We start from the raw sequence: 13,760 nt of genomic DNA on the forward strand, positions 1-13,760 counted from the left end.
ACATCAATATCTGTAAGAATGGGAATAAATAAGAATAGAACCAATAAATAACCGAGCATAATGTAAAACACACTGATCCTGTTAGAGGACTTGACTTTAAGGAGGTGCTGGTACTCACAGAGAGGTCGCTACCACAGTTTTGTTTGTGTAGATATTTTAAGGCCCAACAGTTACTCACTGACACTGAAAACCTCTTTGGCGAGAACGTGGGGGAATGTGGTGCATTTGCCAACGCCTTGAAAAATTCATGCCCGCCGAGTGATATTTTGACCCAAGAGAAAAAGCCTTGTCAGTGTCCTCCTGGTTTGCTAGTTTTGACTGAATAATTGATGGTTTTATAAAATAGATCAGCTGAGCAACACATGTTATATTTTGTTAGCCGTTAAACGTTGTGAGCTAAACTCTCTGCGTCTCACTGCTTTGACCTTCAAACCTTCATTACAAATTCTTTAAGAATCTAGGAAATCCCTTTGCAAAGTTTGCAAAGACAATAAATATGTCAGGCTGTGTCTTCAGGAAGACAACCAGAATATTTAAAAATGCACCATACATTTTTTTATGTGTTTGGAATTATGAAAAAGACAAGCATATGGACGTGGGATAATTTGAAACAATGAATGTTAAGGATGAGGACTGAACAGTCTCAGTCCTCATCCCATCAAGAGATCAGTCATTGGAGATTTTAGACTTCCAGCTGATTGAATGGTCTTGACTGAATTTCATGAATATAGAAACCTCTGTGTTAAAGCTCAGTAGTTTTCTTCTTTAAGCTCTTTAAGCTTCCTACCTGTGGGATTTTAAAGGCTGAGTCACTGGTCTAGTATCATCCAGTCAAATCTAGAATATTTATGAGCACCACTCCAGTGTTGTTGATTTTTTTTTTTTTTTGAAAGAACCGCTCACACATCTCCAATCTCGCTCTCTCTCTCTCTCGCTCTCTCTCTCTCGCTGGTTGTCTTTTTTTCTTCGCCGCTTGCCAGGTTACTATTTCGAGATCCGTTCCATCTGCGCTATAAGGATTAACACCCAGGTGGGTTTGTCTAGTGCCTCTAATACAGATGATGCCTGTTTGCTCATTCTCTTTGTGGCACTCGCTCGTCCTATAGAAACATCTATGCTCATTTGTTTGCTCAGCCTTCTCCCAGAAGCCTGATGTTGTCGGTTGTTTTCAAGCTGCGGCCTGTCACGTATCTCTGTGTTTTGTCAGGAGTACCTTGACGTGCTGGGACGCCCCATGGTTCTGGCAGGCAGCGAAGCCAAGCAGGTTCAGTGGACCAATGTGTATCAGGATGCTCTGGTGAGACGGCATGAGCTCATCAAATATACCTAATCCATTAAATACACAATAAGCTCATATAATTTCTAATAAATGTTTTGGGACTTTATCTTTGCACTCTGCAGGGTCTTGGCATGGTAGTAACTGGGACTTTGCCTGTTTTTAATCTCACCATGGACGGAAACTCACAGGTAACAAAACAGGATAATTATATTTGAGCTTAGGTGGATGAGATGGTTTTGCGAGTTACTTATTTTCTTCCTTTTGTCTTAGTGAACAAATACAGACTTTAACTCTAGTGTGTAATATCACTTATTATTTACAATTACTAATGTTTGTATGGCAAAAACAAATATTAGTGTGATCAGGATGCTTCTATACTTACTAATATATTACATGTGATTGAAGCAGTCTGTATAGAAAGGACACGTTTACATATGGGTGAGGTGACTTTCTGCTGCTAAAGTTTTCTAATTGGCTGCTGCTTCCAGCTTCATCAGGAAAAGCAAATAAGCACATCATTTAAAGTGTGACAACTAGTTTGAATAGAAACAATATATAAACAATTTATTTAAATGACTAAATGTACGGCTGCTGTTTTGTCTTTTTCACAAGAATCAGCTGATTTTAGGTGTCATGGGAGTCGACGTGCATCTTGATGAGATAAAGCGACTCACACCGCGGTACAATGTATGTGCATAAGTCACATTTTTCTTATTTATAAGCTGAGATGGACGAAGAAGACCAGCTCTTCACTGCTATTCCTTCTTTTTCTGTGGTTGTCACAGCTCGGGGCCAACGGATACATATTTGCCATCGATCCAAACGGATACCTGCTCCTTCATCCTAATCTCCAGCCAAAGGTGATTCAAATCTATTTCATTTGGTAAAATGCTTTATTTATTCTGTGGGGAGCTGCTTTAAGAAGAAGAAAGTTGGAGGATGGGGCAGTTTTAGGTTTGGGTTTTAAGCATCAGTGATGATGATGATGAATAATTAATAATATAAGGCTATGTGTTAATATCGCGTTCTCTCTCAACTCCTCTCAGCTTGTGAATCTGCCAGAACCTGTGACGCTGGACTTCCTGGACGCAGAGTTGGAGGACAGCAATAAAGAAGAGGTGAGGAACAAGTAGAGCTGTTTTGTTGATGCATGCTCAATCATCCAGGTAAGTAAATCCCCAAAAGTAATCCTGTTCATCTGGATGTAGCGTTTCTGTTGTTGAATTCTTTGTTGTTCAAACTTAGTAATTGTGTGAACAACATGTTTCCTCCTCAGGAGAATCTGCCCAGCAGGATAAATTGTCTGTGTAGGTCATTGAAAGTCGATGAGAACATATCTGTGGCCGATTTAAAAAAAAAACTTTGCTCTGTGTTTCCATCGTGTAGATCCGCCGACAGATGATCGATGGAAGACCAGGTGAAATGCAGATCAAAACTCTGGTACTGTCGATTGACGAGGCAAGTCACTTCTCTTTCTGAATGTCTGCACGCATTTCCTCTTTAGTTTGGACTGCAGCAGTTATGAGGAGTTTAACACATGTCATGATGACTCATACTCATAAATTTACAGTGCTGTGTGGTGGGTCCATGAACAAACTGCTTACACAGTTTTTTTTTTAATCACTTTATTTGAAAAAATAGACCTAGAACTGTAACCAACAACAGTGTTTTTATTTAGAGCAAAAATCCAGCTTAAATGTGTCCGACTCTTTTTTTATCCTTGCAAGCAACCAAAACTGTTTTTGGTCTATAAGTTCCTATTATGAGGTTGATTATTTACGGCTGATTATCCAGTAGGAGGTTTTTGTACCAACCTGGGCTCTTGCTTCTCTTAAATGCCTGCTGATGTCTCAGTGCTGTTTCCTTTATGTTTATCTGTATGTGCATTTGATTTATTTATTTATTAGTTATGGGGGCTCTATCTGACAGTTGGGTATATTTCTGTGTTGTATGGGGCATGGGGATGTTTTATCTCTTTTTTTTGCCTTTTTGTTCTTTATGTAAACGCTGTATGTTAAAGATAAGCTGCTTAGCCTATACAATCACATCATATTACCATTCCTGCATGCTGAAATAAGCGGCTGAAGTCTTGCATTGTCTTTAATTCACAGGTTTTTAAAATAATAAAATAGTTTTAGGTTATATAAGGTCCAAATCTTATTTAATAAAAAATTAGGTATATTTGGGCAAATTTCATACTCTATCTGCAGAAACTGCTGACAGTCTGGTGATCTAAGTTAATCAAATTCTTAAAGGAGCTTGTTATGTGGACTTGGACTGTGTGTAGAAACATAAACGTGAACATTAATTTTACAATGTACAACCCAGGCAGGGCTGCAGTAGTCTGACGAATAGCAAACACAGTTTTTGAAAGTTAAAAATGCTTAAACTTTGATCACTGTACTTTATTAGCTTTGCCTCTTATGTTTATTGAAATTCTTTACCTCTGCAGCGCTACATCGATGAGGTCTACAGGGGTTACACCTGGACTCCTATCAATGGAACAGACTACAGGTGAGCGGATAGAGAGTCATGAATCATGAATAAAAACCAACCAGCTGTGGCCCAGTGAGGCCTGCAGGCACAGATTGATTCACTCCAAGACCCACCATCTTTTTGTATCCCCCATTCATACTGGAATCCTGTCGGGATGCTGCCACCTGCAGTCTCGGTCTAGTATTACCATCCTACAATGAGTACTACATCAAGGCAGATCTGAGCGATGTGATGCTGCAGCTCCAGTGTGAGTACATGGAGGCAGGGTGTTCAGGTTTACATCCAAGGAAACCAGAAGCATTTCACACTCTCTCTTCTTTCGTGTTACAGATATGCAGTCTTTGCTGCCCAGCTCCTTTGAATCATCAGGGCACGTGTTTCTAGCTCCAAGGTGACTATCTTCATCTGTCATGATTTCATTCTTCAGTAAAAGGAAGGTGCTTATTTATGCTGCCGTGTCCGCAGGGAATACTGCAAGCGTCTGCAGCTTTCTGACAACAACACCCAGTTCTTGCAGAACTTTCTGTCTCTCATGCTTGACCTCTCCCCTGAATCTGATGAGTGTGAGTGCGTTAACAGAATGAAAATATCTCACTGCTGTAGACACACCGATAAGATATTCACCACATTTTTTTAAAATATTTTGCAGGTGACCATGGCCTGATCCACAACCTGATTTTTGATTCTAGGATCATCGGGCAGCTTGCTTCTCGTGTATGGAAGAACAAGGACCTCAATTCGTAAGTTTGGTTCTATTGTTGTTATTGTTTTTTGTGTAAACTACTATAGTGCAAAACTAGAGCTGAAGAAGTAACAAATGTTACAGGTATGGCTTCCTAGCTGTATTTGCATCCACAGACGGAGGAATAACACGAGTTTTTCCCAACATGTGAGTGATAAAAGTAATTACTTATTCAAGCTCCTACAACTTTCCACTTGAAAACTTTTGATGACTTGTGTTCACGTGTTTTTGTAGAGCTGCCGAGTTGTGGGATGAGGACCCTGAACCCTTCAATTCAAATTTCTACAGACGGAGCCTCGACAACAAAGGCTACATGTTCAGATCTACACTCAGATCCTGTGAGTAACTAAGCAGCCAGACTTCACTGACTCAAAGGAGACGCTGATGTAAACGTTACTAAAACAATAGTTTGTCTGGTAATCATGAGCTTGGCATCAGCTGATATTTCAAGCTTATATTTTGTTATGTTTCATACTATTTTAAATAATTAAAATAGTGAGCATTACACATGCTGGTAAGCACGTTTTGTTACATTTGAGCAGAGACAGGCTCCCGCAGTTCCCTAACTTTGTGCAAAGCTAATATAAGTTGCTTCTCTGCTTCAACTTTGATGTTTATTTCGAGCCGCCTGCCACTGAATTAGGTTTTAAAAAACATTTTTAAGGAAATCACTCAAATGGAAACTCTCTCAGGTGTCATTACTTGATTCCTTTACCTATACTTTGATCGTGTTTCATAGAACGTTTATGCAACATCTTAATCCCAAGATCTTGGCTCATTTCAGCCAATTGTCTTATTTTCATGTCCGTGTATTTCCACCAGCTTTGGATGACCCCATTGCAGCAGAAAATGGGACGAGTGAAATTGTGGTTAGTTCAGCTGTGGAGGTTAATTTAGCAGGAAAACTGCTCAGACCTGCAGGTAAGATTTTTATCTGGTCTGTTATACATATGAAATTGGGGTTTTTGGTTTGTTGTGATTCCTGTTCTCGTCCCGTTCTCCTTTTACTCTGATCCTGTGGATGTCGTCCTGCAGTGGTTGGTGGGAAGCTGGACTTGGAAGCTTGGGTGGATAAGTTCAAAATCCTGGCCAGCAACATGTCAGACGGCCGGCAGGGGTCACACAAGGTACAGATTCTGAGTCTAAATCACCTGTTAAAAGCAAATTCACCTAAACAAAAATCTCACATGGTCTCATTTTGTTAAGCAGTGTGGACCTCTGAGAAGTTGCGAGATGGACTGCGAGATGGACACAAATGTAAGCACTTTTCTTTATTTCACTCTCTCGCTGCGCCGCAGCAGGACAGTGCCATCAGTTTAATGACCAATCTAAGGTCCCTCAGTGGTGATTAACTTGATGAAACTGTGATTAATAGACTGGCCTTTTATTTCACGTCATTCACAGTTTGTAGCCCAGAAGAAAACTGTTGTTGCTGCTTGTTTCTCTTTCAGACAACTCACAGAAAAAAGGAATTCTTATAAATGTGTCCAGCGTGATTAACATAATCCACACTGCTGCATGTAAATGGTTATGAGGGTGATTAAAGCTCATAAGCGCTCACTCATGAGTTGTTGTCATAAATGTAACCTTTTTTTTTTTTAAAGCTACAATATTTTTTCTTCTTCTCTTTTTTTCTCTATAAACTGTTGGGAATCAGCCTGTAACTTCAACTGCTGTCAGCTGAATGCTTGACAGTTCTTGTCACAGCCCCCAAGCCTTAAGGAGACCTTCACACATGATTTAAAATGCAAATGACTGCAATCACAAATGCTTCTACCATATTATTTAATACATTTCAATATTGTCCAGAATATAATAACACATATTACATCTTTTATTGATTTTTAACTGTCTGTTTTCGCTCTAGTAAGATCAAACTTTGTCTTTCTTCCTGTGTTCTGCTGCACCCACACTGTCTTCTGCAGGAACTCGGCTGCTATCTCATTGATGATGGTGGGTTCCTGGTTATGTCCAATCAGGCAGATCACTTCCAAAAGGTATGTCTATGTGCTGTAATGTGTCTACCCTTTATGATGCATGTCATCCATAGCAGGGGTATCAAACATAAGACATAAGACTCGGCACACCAAATGAGGATTTAGGTAGAAAATGTAAATTTGGGATTTTCGTAAGTTTTAGAGTAAGTTTTAAAGACCTCATACTGGAAGTGATGATAAAACGTCTGGGCAATGAGCTACTGGGACTTTTCCTGTAACAAACCAATCATTGCCAGGATTTTAAATTATGAAGGAAATCTATGTAAAACTAATTCCTGTGAAACAGGAAGCTCAGTGGTTTCCAGGGACTTCTTTCCACTTTAGTGAGGAGCAGCAGTGCATTTGTCATAGACACAGCATACACACCTGATCAAACTGCAGTCCTCTTGCTCTATAGATGTGAAAAGTCTCTGCTTGATTTGTGCAATAATCATCTATTTCTTTCAGTATATAAAATAAACCTATAGTATGGTCGCAGGAAAATAACAATTTATATTTTAAATCACCTTTAGTATTTCTTGGAGCAGACGTTTTCTACTTGCATCACCAGTTTATCTCTTTCCCTACACCTACTCATTGGATCTTTTTATGCCTTGTATCACCAAATAAAGTAATCATCGTGTATAGTATAGTATGTACGGAGAGGCCTAGCTGTAGTCTTTGTTGCTCTGGATATTTTATCCTGTAGCAGTTTCAGACTCAGACATATATGGATGAATTTGAGGGGTTCATCAATCAAAAAAAGAAGAGGAACTTTGGCACTATGAAATATAAAGTGATTTGGGATTTTTTTTAAATCTGTGAATCATGCAAAGCTTCTATAATTTTGAGCTCAGTGTTGAGCCATTATTCTCACGTTTTTATTGCTCCCTGTAACTGTCTTATTGTCCTTCTTTTTAAAAAAAATCTCAGATTGGTCTTTTCTTTGGCGATGTGGACGCTCCCCTGATGTATGCCCTCTACAACAATTCGATCTTCACTCGACGGCAGTCTTTCCAGTACCAGTCTGCATGTGAGCCGGTCAGCAGCAGCCACACCGGCGCAGCACCGAGAGGTGTTTTTGTGGTAAGAGACAACATCAGGCCGTCAAACTCTGAATGATTAGACAGTCTGAGACGTTTGCCTTCATTTCTTAATTTTCTCTGTCTCTCCAGCCGTCCATTGCTGATGTTTTGAGCTTGGCATGGTGGACATCAACAATGGCATGGTGAGACTTTATTTGCAGCAAATCAGATGAAATCTACTTCACTTTATGTCTTTTTAAAACAGTCTTTGCTGTGTACATGAAAGTGATTTTATATTTTTTGTGTTCGACAGCTCCTGCACGGTTATTTTGAGCTGTTTATATATAGCTCTGAGTTTACTGTTATTGAACAATGTTTTCTTTCTTTAATGTCTTTTTCAGGTCTGTGTTTCAGCAGCTTCTTTATGGACTGGCCTATAACAGCTGGCTCTATCAAGGTGACATGCATGTGAACTGATGTATTCCTTATTGTTTTATATGGTATACAGTAAGAAAGGAAACACACATTGGATGAATAGTAAACTTTCAGGAATTTCACTGTATTCTTACTTTGTTATTTTCCCGTCATCATTAAGTAAGTGTTCGACTGCAACTAAATAATGTCATTATGTTATAAGCTGATTTTGAACATGCTTTTGTTTCTTTAGCTGATGTCCTCATCGAAGGCTTTGAGACTAAAGAAAGCAGCTGTGTGACCATCCAAAGCCAGTTCTACTTCACAAACACCACAAACTCCTACAATATGCTGCAGGACTGTGGAAACTGCTCCAGGTGAGTTTTCTACAGAATCAGCAAAATCAGCTTGCAGTGTTTATGAGCTCGCAGCCCTGTGCTGTCCATATGGAGCTGGCTAAATACTTGTCACTGTCTCCTACAGACTGTTCCATGCAAAGAGGATCGAAAACACAAACCTGCTTTTTGTGGTCGCCGAGAAACTGCTCTGCCAGTCGTGTGAGATTGAGACACTGACCCAGGTCAGAACAGAGTGTATCCTTTCTGCTGTCGAACACTTCTGACATTTTCATTTTTGTAGAGGTAGAAGATATGTTTTTATGTTTGCTGTTACCGCCATAACCAACAACCAACAGTTCAGGAGGAAAATCCGTGTGAAGTATTGAACAATACACGATATCGTAAAGGCCCGACTTCCTGCTTTGACTACAGTGCCTTAGTAAGTGCCTGTGCTGTTATTATTCAAAGGAATCATTTTGTGTCTTAGTCCTGAGCGTGTGATAGGAAATTCTGAGAAAAAAAATATTTGTAACGTCACACAAACAATAATTATCAAGAATAACCAATTAAACTACTATCCAGTGACAACTATTTGAAAAAATACAGAGACCTGCTACTAAGGAGGTATATTAGATAATGATTAAAGTTGAAAATTCAGCAGTAAGCAAAACAATGTGTGGCTCTTCCATTCAGTTGCTTTTGCATAGTAAGTGAACTAATGTCCTAATATCCTATCCTAATGTCCTAAACTAAAGTCCTAATGCTCCCACAACCGTTGGCTAAGGCTAAAACAAATTATTTTTGTAAAACTGAATATTAGGGTTTGACACCCCTGAAAAACATACTGTGGTGTTGTTCCATTGCATGGTCAGGATTAAGACACATTTTCTTACTGTAAGACTCCAGGGTCATTAGTTGTGGAGAACAAAAGGATTCACTTTTTACTCTCTTTGCAGGAAAACACGTCAGAGTGTGGACGAGGTCATTCCCTGCAGTCCTCCATAGGAGTCCTCCTCTTCATTCAGCTCACTCTGCCTCTCTTTCATCTCTCACACATGCAAACGCTCTGACATTTTTGATCTCTGTAGGTTAAGGCTCGGATCTACTGAAGAGTAGATCAAACAGCAGCTGTAAAATTCTTCTTTTCTGAACTACAAACAGCTCACAGAGAACAGTGCTTTGAAAGAAACCCCTGGATCAGCTCATAGTGTCTTTTGCCTTATTGCTAATGCATTTCTTGGTGTTTCGGGGCTTGAGTGCAAAACATATGATTATAATGCGTTGCGTGTGCATGCTATTTAAACTGAGACAGCATCTTTACATTTTTATTTATTTATTGCATAAAGGCTTAGCCACGGCAAAAAGTCAGGGAGACGACCAAAGCCACCCAGCAGTAGAAGATTGTTGATCACGTTTGTTTGACTGTGTTTCACTGTCTAGAATCTAATGTGGCAGCAGAACAGTGTATCATATTATTACATTACTCCCTGAACTTCCTAGATGTGGTTAAACACAGTTACTTCATGATTTAGCTTTTTCACATAGGGCCACCTAGGTTTCTATAGCTTTTTTTTTGCTTAATAAATGCAATTATAATTTATAAAGTGCATCTGTATTTACTTGGGTTATCTTTGAGAAAGGACTCAGGAAAGGAGGAAAAACCTTTTTACAGCACTGTACAGTTTATGCTAGCTCGTAGCCTTCGTCCTCCCGGCCTTTGCAAGTGTAGAGCTGTGTATATATATATATCTGTATATAAAATCCATGGGATACCTTTGAGATGCATGGTATATTTTGAATTCTAGTAAAGTACAAGAAACCTAACACTGTATTTACAGGTAGTGTAAAATACGTAATTATTACTTTCTACCACTGAACGTACGAGGCTGTACGCACCATCACCTTTTATTCTGAGGAGCTCTGAGTGGCTTAACAGACGAGTAACAGTTAAATAAGGACAGTACCAAGAGTTTTTAGAGCTTTCAGTACTTAACGTTACTGATCAGCTGAATATATTAAAATGTATATGACTTTTCAACCATACAGTGTCACAGTGTTGTTAACGGTTCAGATAAAGGGCAAACTAAGATATTTAATGGCGTATAGATGGAGATCAATCACTGCCTTGAAAATTTTAATGAAAAAGCTGAATCTGCTGCTGGGTGACTTGAAGACTCCCACCTGTAGGCTGCTCAGATGTTATTTGTGGCACCCATGCTGTTGTTGGCTTGAAATGAATCCCTTGCACCTGTTTGTATTTGCTCGTTCGGTCCCAGCAGATGTCTTTGCACATACAGATCAGGAGGCGCTGCACTTACAACTGTTTTTCACACGACGGTAGATCTGGGCCTTCAACCCACATTCACTTCAGTGTCTTTTGATCCAGTTCTGATCTTTGCCGAGCCAGTTTTAGTACTAAAAATTGGGTCATGCATGACAGGACCCCAAAAGACTTCTCTGTCAAGTATCCTTGCCCTCTAATGTCATTAGATTTAGGCACACGTCTGACAGGATTTAGATAAAAATATCATTTTTTCCCATAAGATATTTTTTTCAAAACTAAACGAGAACAGAGATGTGAAAAGCCAGCGTGACACATCAACAAAGAAGCATCTGTGTGGTTTGCTTGTTTGACTGAATCGTTAAAGCTGAGGTTTGCTTTTTTTCTCCGAACGCCTCCACAGATGCTCGGTATGATCTTGAAGTGCTTCCAGTCAAGTAAGATGTCGTCAGATGATGTGAAATGAAACAACACAAACTAAATTGTCAAACAGTAACTGACTTTGTGAGCTATTAGTGCATCCTTTGTGGACTCCAATATTTAAGTGCTGTGATCATCGGATACTTGCAGTGCAACGTGAAGTGTTAACAGCGTGGTCTATTAGCCAACATGTTTTTAAACATACACGTCAGTTAGTTGATTGATAGGAAGTCCTTTGTCCCTTTTTCTTGTATTGCCAATGTTTGTCAAGTCTGAATTTATGCACTTATATATGCTTCTGTATGGGGAATGTAGCTTCTGAAAAACTTTCAGTGTTATGAATATGTTCTTCTGCGCTTTCTGACCTTCTGTCGAGATACCCCTGACGTGTCGCTGATCACTGAATGACTTACTGCGGCAGAACATTTCGGTGTTATCATGCACTAAGATTTTTGACAACAATAGCAAGAAATGTAGCAGTTTTGTAATTTTGACAGGTGTTTATTACACTAAAGATGTTTGGAATCATTTCTTGCATTAGATTAGATAAAAAAAAGAGAAATTTCCTACTTCAGATTAAATCTAATATCTATCAACATATTTGTTGTTCTTAAGTCGACTCTCAGTGTGTGCGCACAGGAGATTTCAAGTTTGTTTTGCTGCATAGTTGGCTTTCAAATTAGTTTTGATGTCAAAATCTGTACTCTTGTTACACTCAGATCAAAGGTAACTTCATAGAAAAGCACCCCCCCCCCCTCTCCTCCCTTCAGCAGATGAATGAGGAAGCAACTTTCAGCTGTCAAACACTGCACAGTCACACTCTGCTTAGTGAAGCTCTAACATCCCCCGGGTAGCACCAGTAGAAAGAACATATTTTGATTTCTTTTGAAGAAAGTGAAAGACAGGAGCCTAAAACTGGTGCTACGTGTGATTCATGAGCGCTCGCTGCATGCATGATTAAATGAAGAAATCCGTTTTTCCGCAGTGATTCATTCTTGTACGTCTTTTTCTGTAATCATTTGATCTGGTTGCAGAGTTAAGGGGTATTTTTTAAAAATGTGTTTTGTTTTTTTAAAATAATATTTGTAAAAATGCATTTTCTCTCTTCGTCTGCCTGGTGTTCCACCCCGCAGTGCCTTGTTGCACTCGTCATTTTAGATGTCAGGAACATTCGCATCGTAGATGCGGAGATTCACCGTGCAGGCCATGTGAAAGACGCACTTGAATTTCAAGGGTTGCCGTGGTTCAGCTTTGAGAGGACTTTCTGGTCAGGGAATGTGAAAAAAAACAAAAATATGCTCCCATAGAACTTTTAAAGGAAAATATTTTTAAAGGAGCGCAGTCGTGAAAGTGCACAACAGAAGAGTCGGCCTCCTTTCCTGCCTTCTCATGGACACGTTTGTCAAATCTACACCAACAAACTGGGCCGCCCTTCTGGCCTGTGTCATCTGATCTCCATACTGTGGTCCAGCCGGGCACAGACACTGTCCATATACATGGATTTCTACTTTGTCCCATCTGCACCACACTATATTCTATATTTGATGCCTGTTGGAAACTTTTCAGTTGTGACTGACTGAAATGAGTGAATGTTAATGTACAGTATACCTACTGTTGTGCATCTCTGCTGTACCCAAGCATGGTGGGGACCTGGAGAAGCAGATTCAAGCTCAACATTGGTTGAAAACCTCAAAAAAAATTAAATAAAAAAAAATGCTGCTTTCAAAAGAAGACCCAAAACAGGAAACAGCTGTTCCTCTGAGACCTGCAGTATTTCCTTTAGGTCATTTTGCGTCTTTGAAACAACACTGTTGTACTTTGAGGAAAGAACTTTTGTGGAACTCTTTGTACCCTACAGTACAATATATTCCTGCTGTTGAGGTCAGTGTTGTAGTTTCGTTTTAAATTTACTGGTATTTATTTGCATGATATTTTGAATTTGTACATAGTCTGATGGATATTTTACATTCCTGTCTGCATCTGGATCTTCAGCTCTGTCGGGGACGGTGGTGCGATTGTGCCCCAATGTGGATATTTTGGGTAAAGTGGAGGTCGCTGAGCTCTTTGCTGCCTGTAAAGGAACGAAGCTGAAAGTTTGACTTCAGTGAAGCCTACAGTGACTTAGCGTTTGTAGTTTAAGCCTTTTGCAGGAAGTTAAAGCACAGAGCAGTTAAGATTTATGAGCAGCATACTGCCTGGTTGAACTTTATTTGTTTATTCAGCAAAAACTGATGTAAAAACACTGGAAGTGACTCGTGCATTTAACGGCTGCATAACAAATAAGGCAGTGGCATGTGTGGGGATGCCCCTTTATTATTAGGCTTTGTTTATGAAATATGTTTAAGTGTTATTTGTTTATTTCAATGTAAATTTATTTGTTCATTCGTTTGTTTATTTGAACATCGTGAATGATATTTGCGTTGATCAGAAAGGAAGTGAATATGTTTGGAGGTTGCGCGGGCACAAGGTGCAGTTTACAAGACGAAGAGCGAAATAGGACAAAGTTATCGTTATATCCCGTACGTCTGTGTCCTTTAATTTGTCAAACAAGAAGAATGTCCATGTTTTTTGCTGTAACTTTGCTTTTCATTTTGCCGACGTTGTTGTTTACTTGGGACAGTTTTCTCTCTTTGTGCCAGTCTCCTGCGCCACCTCATTTTTGTACAGACAACGTGAAGCAGTCAGCAGAAGACGAAGGCTTAACTTTGTAAAGATTTTGTCAGCCACATTACAAAATGGATATTTAAATGTTTATATCTTTGGTGATTAAATGCTATTGATATTTTTCA

The 13,760-nt window shown here is 39.4% G+C and overlaps 1 protein-coding gene across 1 annotated transcript in view; it reads left to right on the forward strand.

Moving 5' to 3' along the window:
- The window catches only part of cacna2d2b (calcium channel, voltage-dependent, alpha 2/delta subunit 2b), a 42,813-nt gene extending 29,053 nt beyond the window's left edge, over nt 1–13,760 (forward strand). Inside the window, exons 14-38 of the mRNA XM_086292549.1 lie at nt 981–1,030; nt 1,208–1,297; nt 1,402–1,467; nt 1,892–1,966; nt 2,065–2,139; nt 2,326–2,397; nt 2,666–2,737; nt 3,732–3,793; nt 3,946–4,022; nt 4,106–4,166; nt 4,241–4,338; nt 4,425–4,515; nt 4,602–4,664; nt 4,752–4,855; nt 5,340–5,438; nt 5,553–5,644; nt 5,727–5,774; nt 6,443–6,514; nt 7,427–7,579; nt 7,669–7,721; nt 7,920–7,975; nt 8,186–8,309; nt 8,416–8,525; nt 8,627–8,709; nt 9,227–13,760. Of these exons, the coding sequence (XP_086148675.1) occupies nt 981–1,030; nt 1,208–1,297; nt 1,402–1,467; nt 1,892–1,966; nt 2,065–2,139; nt 2,326–2,397; nt 2,666–2,737; nt 3,732–3,793; nt 3,946–4,022; nt 4,106–4,166; nt 4,241–4,338; nt 4,425–4,515; nt 4,602–4,664; nt 4,752–4,855; nt 5,340–5,438; nt 5,553–5,644; nt 5,727–5,774; nt 6,443–6,514; nt 7,427–7,579; nt 7,669–7,721; nt 7,920–7,975; nt 8,186–8,309; nt 8,416–8,525; nt 8,627–8,709; nt 9,227–9,340 (2,060 nt within the window). The 3' untranslated portion in view covers nt 9,341–13,760. The remainder of the gene's footprint in view (nt 1–980; nt 1,031–1,207; nt 1,298–1,401; nt 1,468–1,891; nt 1,967–2,064; nt 2,140–2,325; nt 2,398–2,665; nt 2,738–3,731; nt 3,794–3,945; nt 4,023–4,105; nt 4,167–4,240; nt 4,339–4,424; nt 4,516–4,601; nt 4,665–4,751; nt 4,856–5,339; nt 5,439–5,552; nt 5,645–5,726; nt 5,775–6,442; nt 6,515–7,426; nt 7,580–7,668; nt 7,722–7,919; nt 7,976–8,185; nt 8,310–8,415; nt 8,526–8,626; nt 8,710–9,226) is intronic.

The sequence above is a fragment of the Aulonocara sp. 'chitande type north' Nkhata Bay genome, linkage group LG5, assembly GCF_057382095.1.
Source record: "Aulonocara sp. 'chitande type north' Nkhata Bay isolate Kocher_YH1m ecotype deep benthic linkage group LG5, A_spYH_male_GT1.1, whole genome shotgun sequence".
NCBI lineage: Eukaryota > Metazoa > Chordata > Actinopteri > Cichliformes > Cichlidae > Aulonocara > Aulonocara sp. 'chitande type north' Nkhata Bay.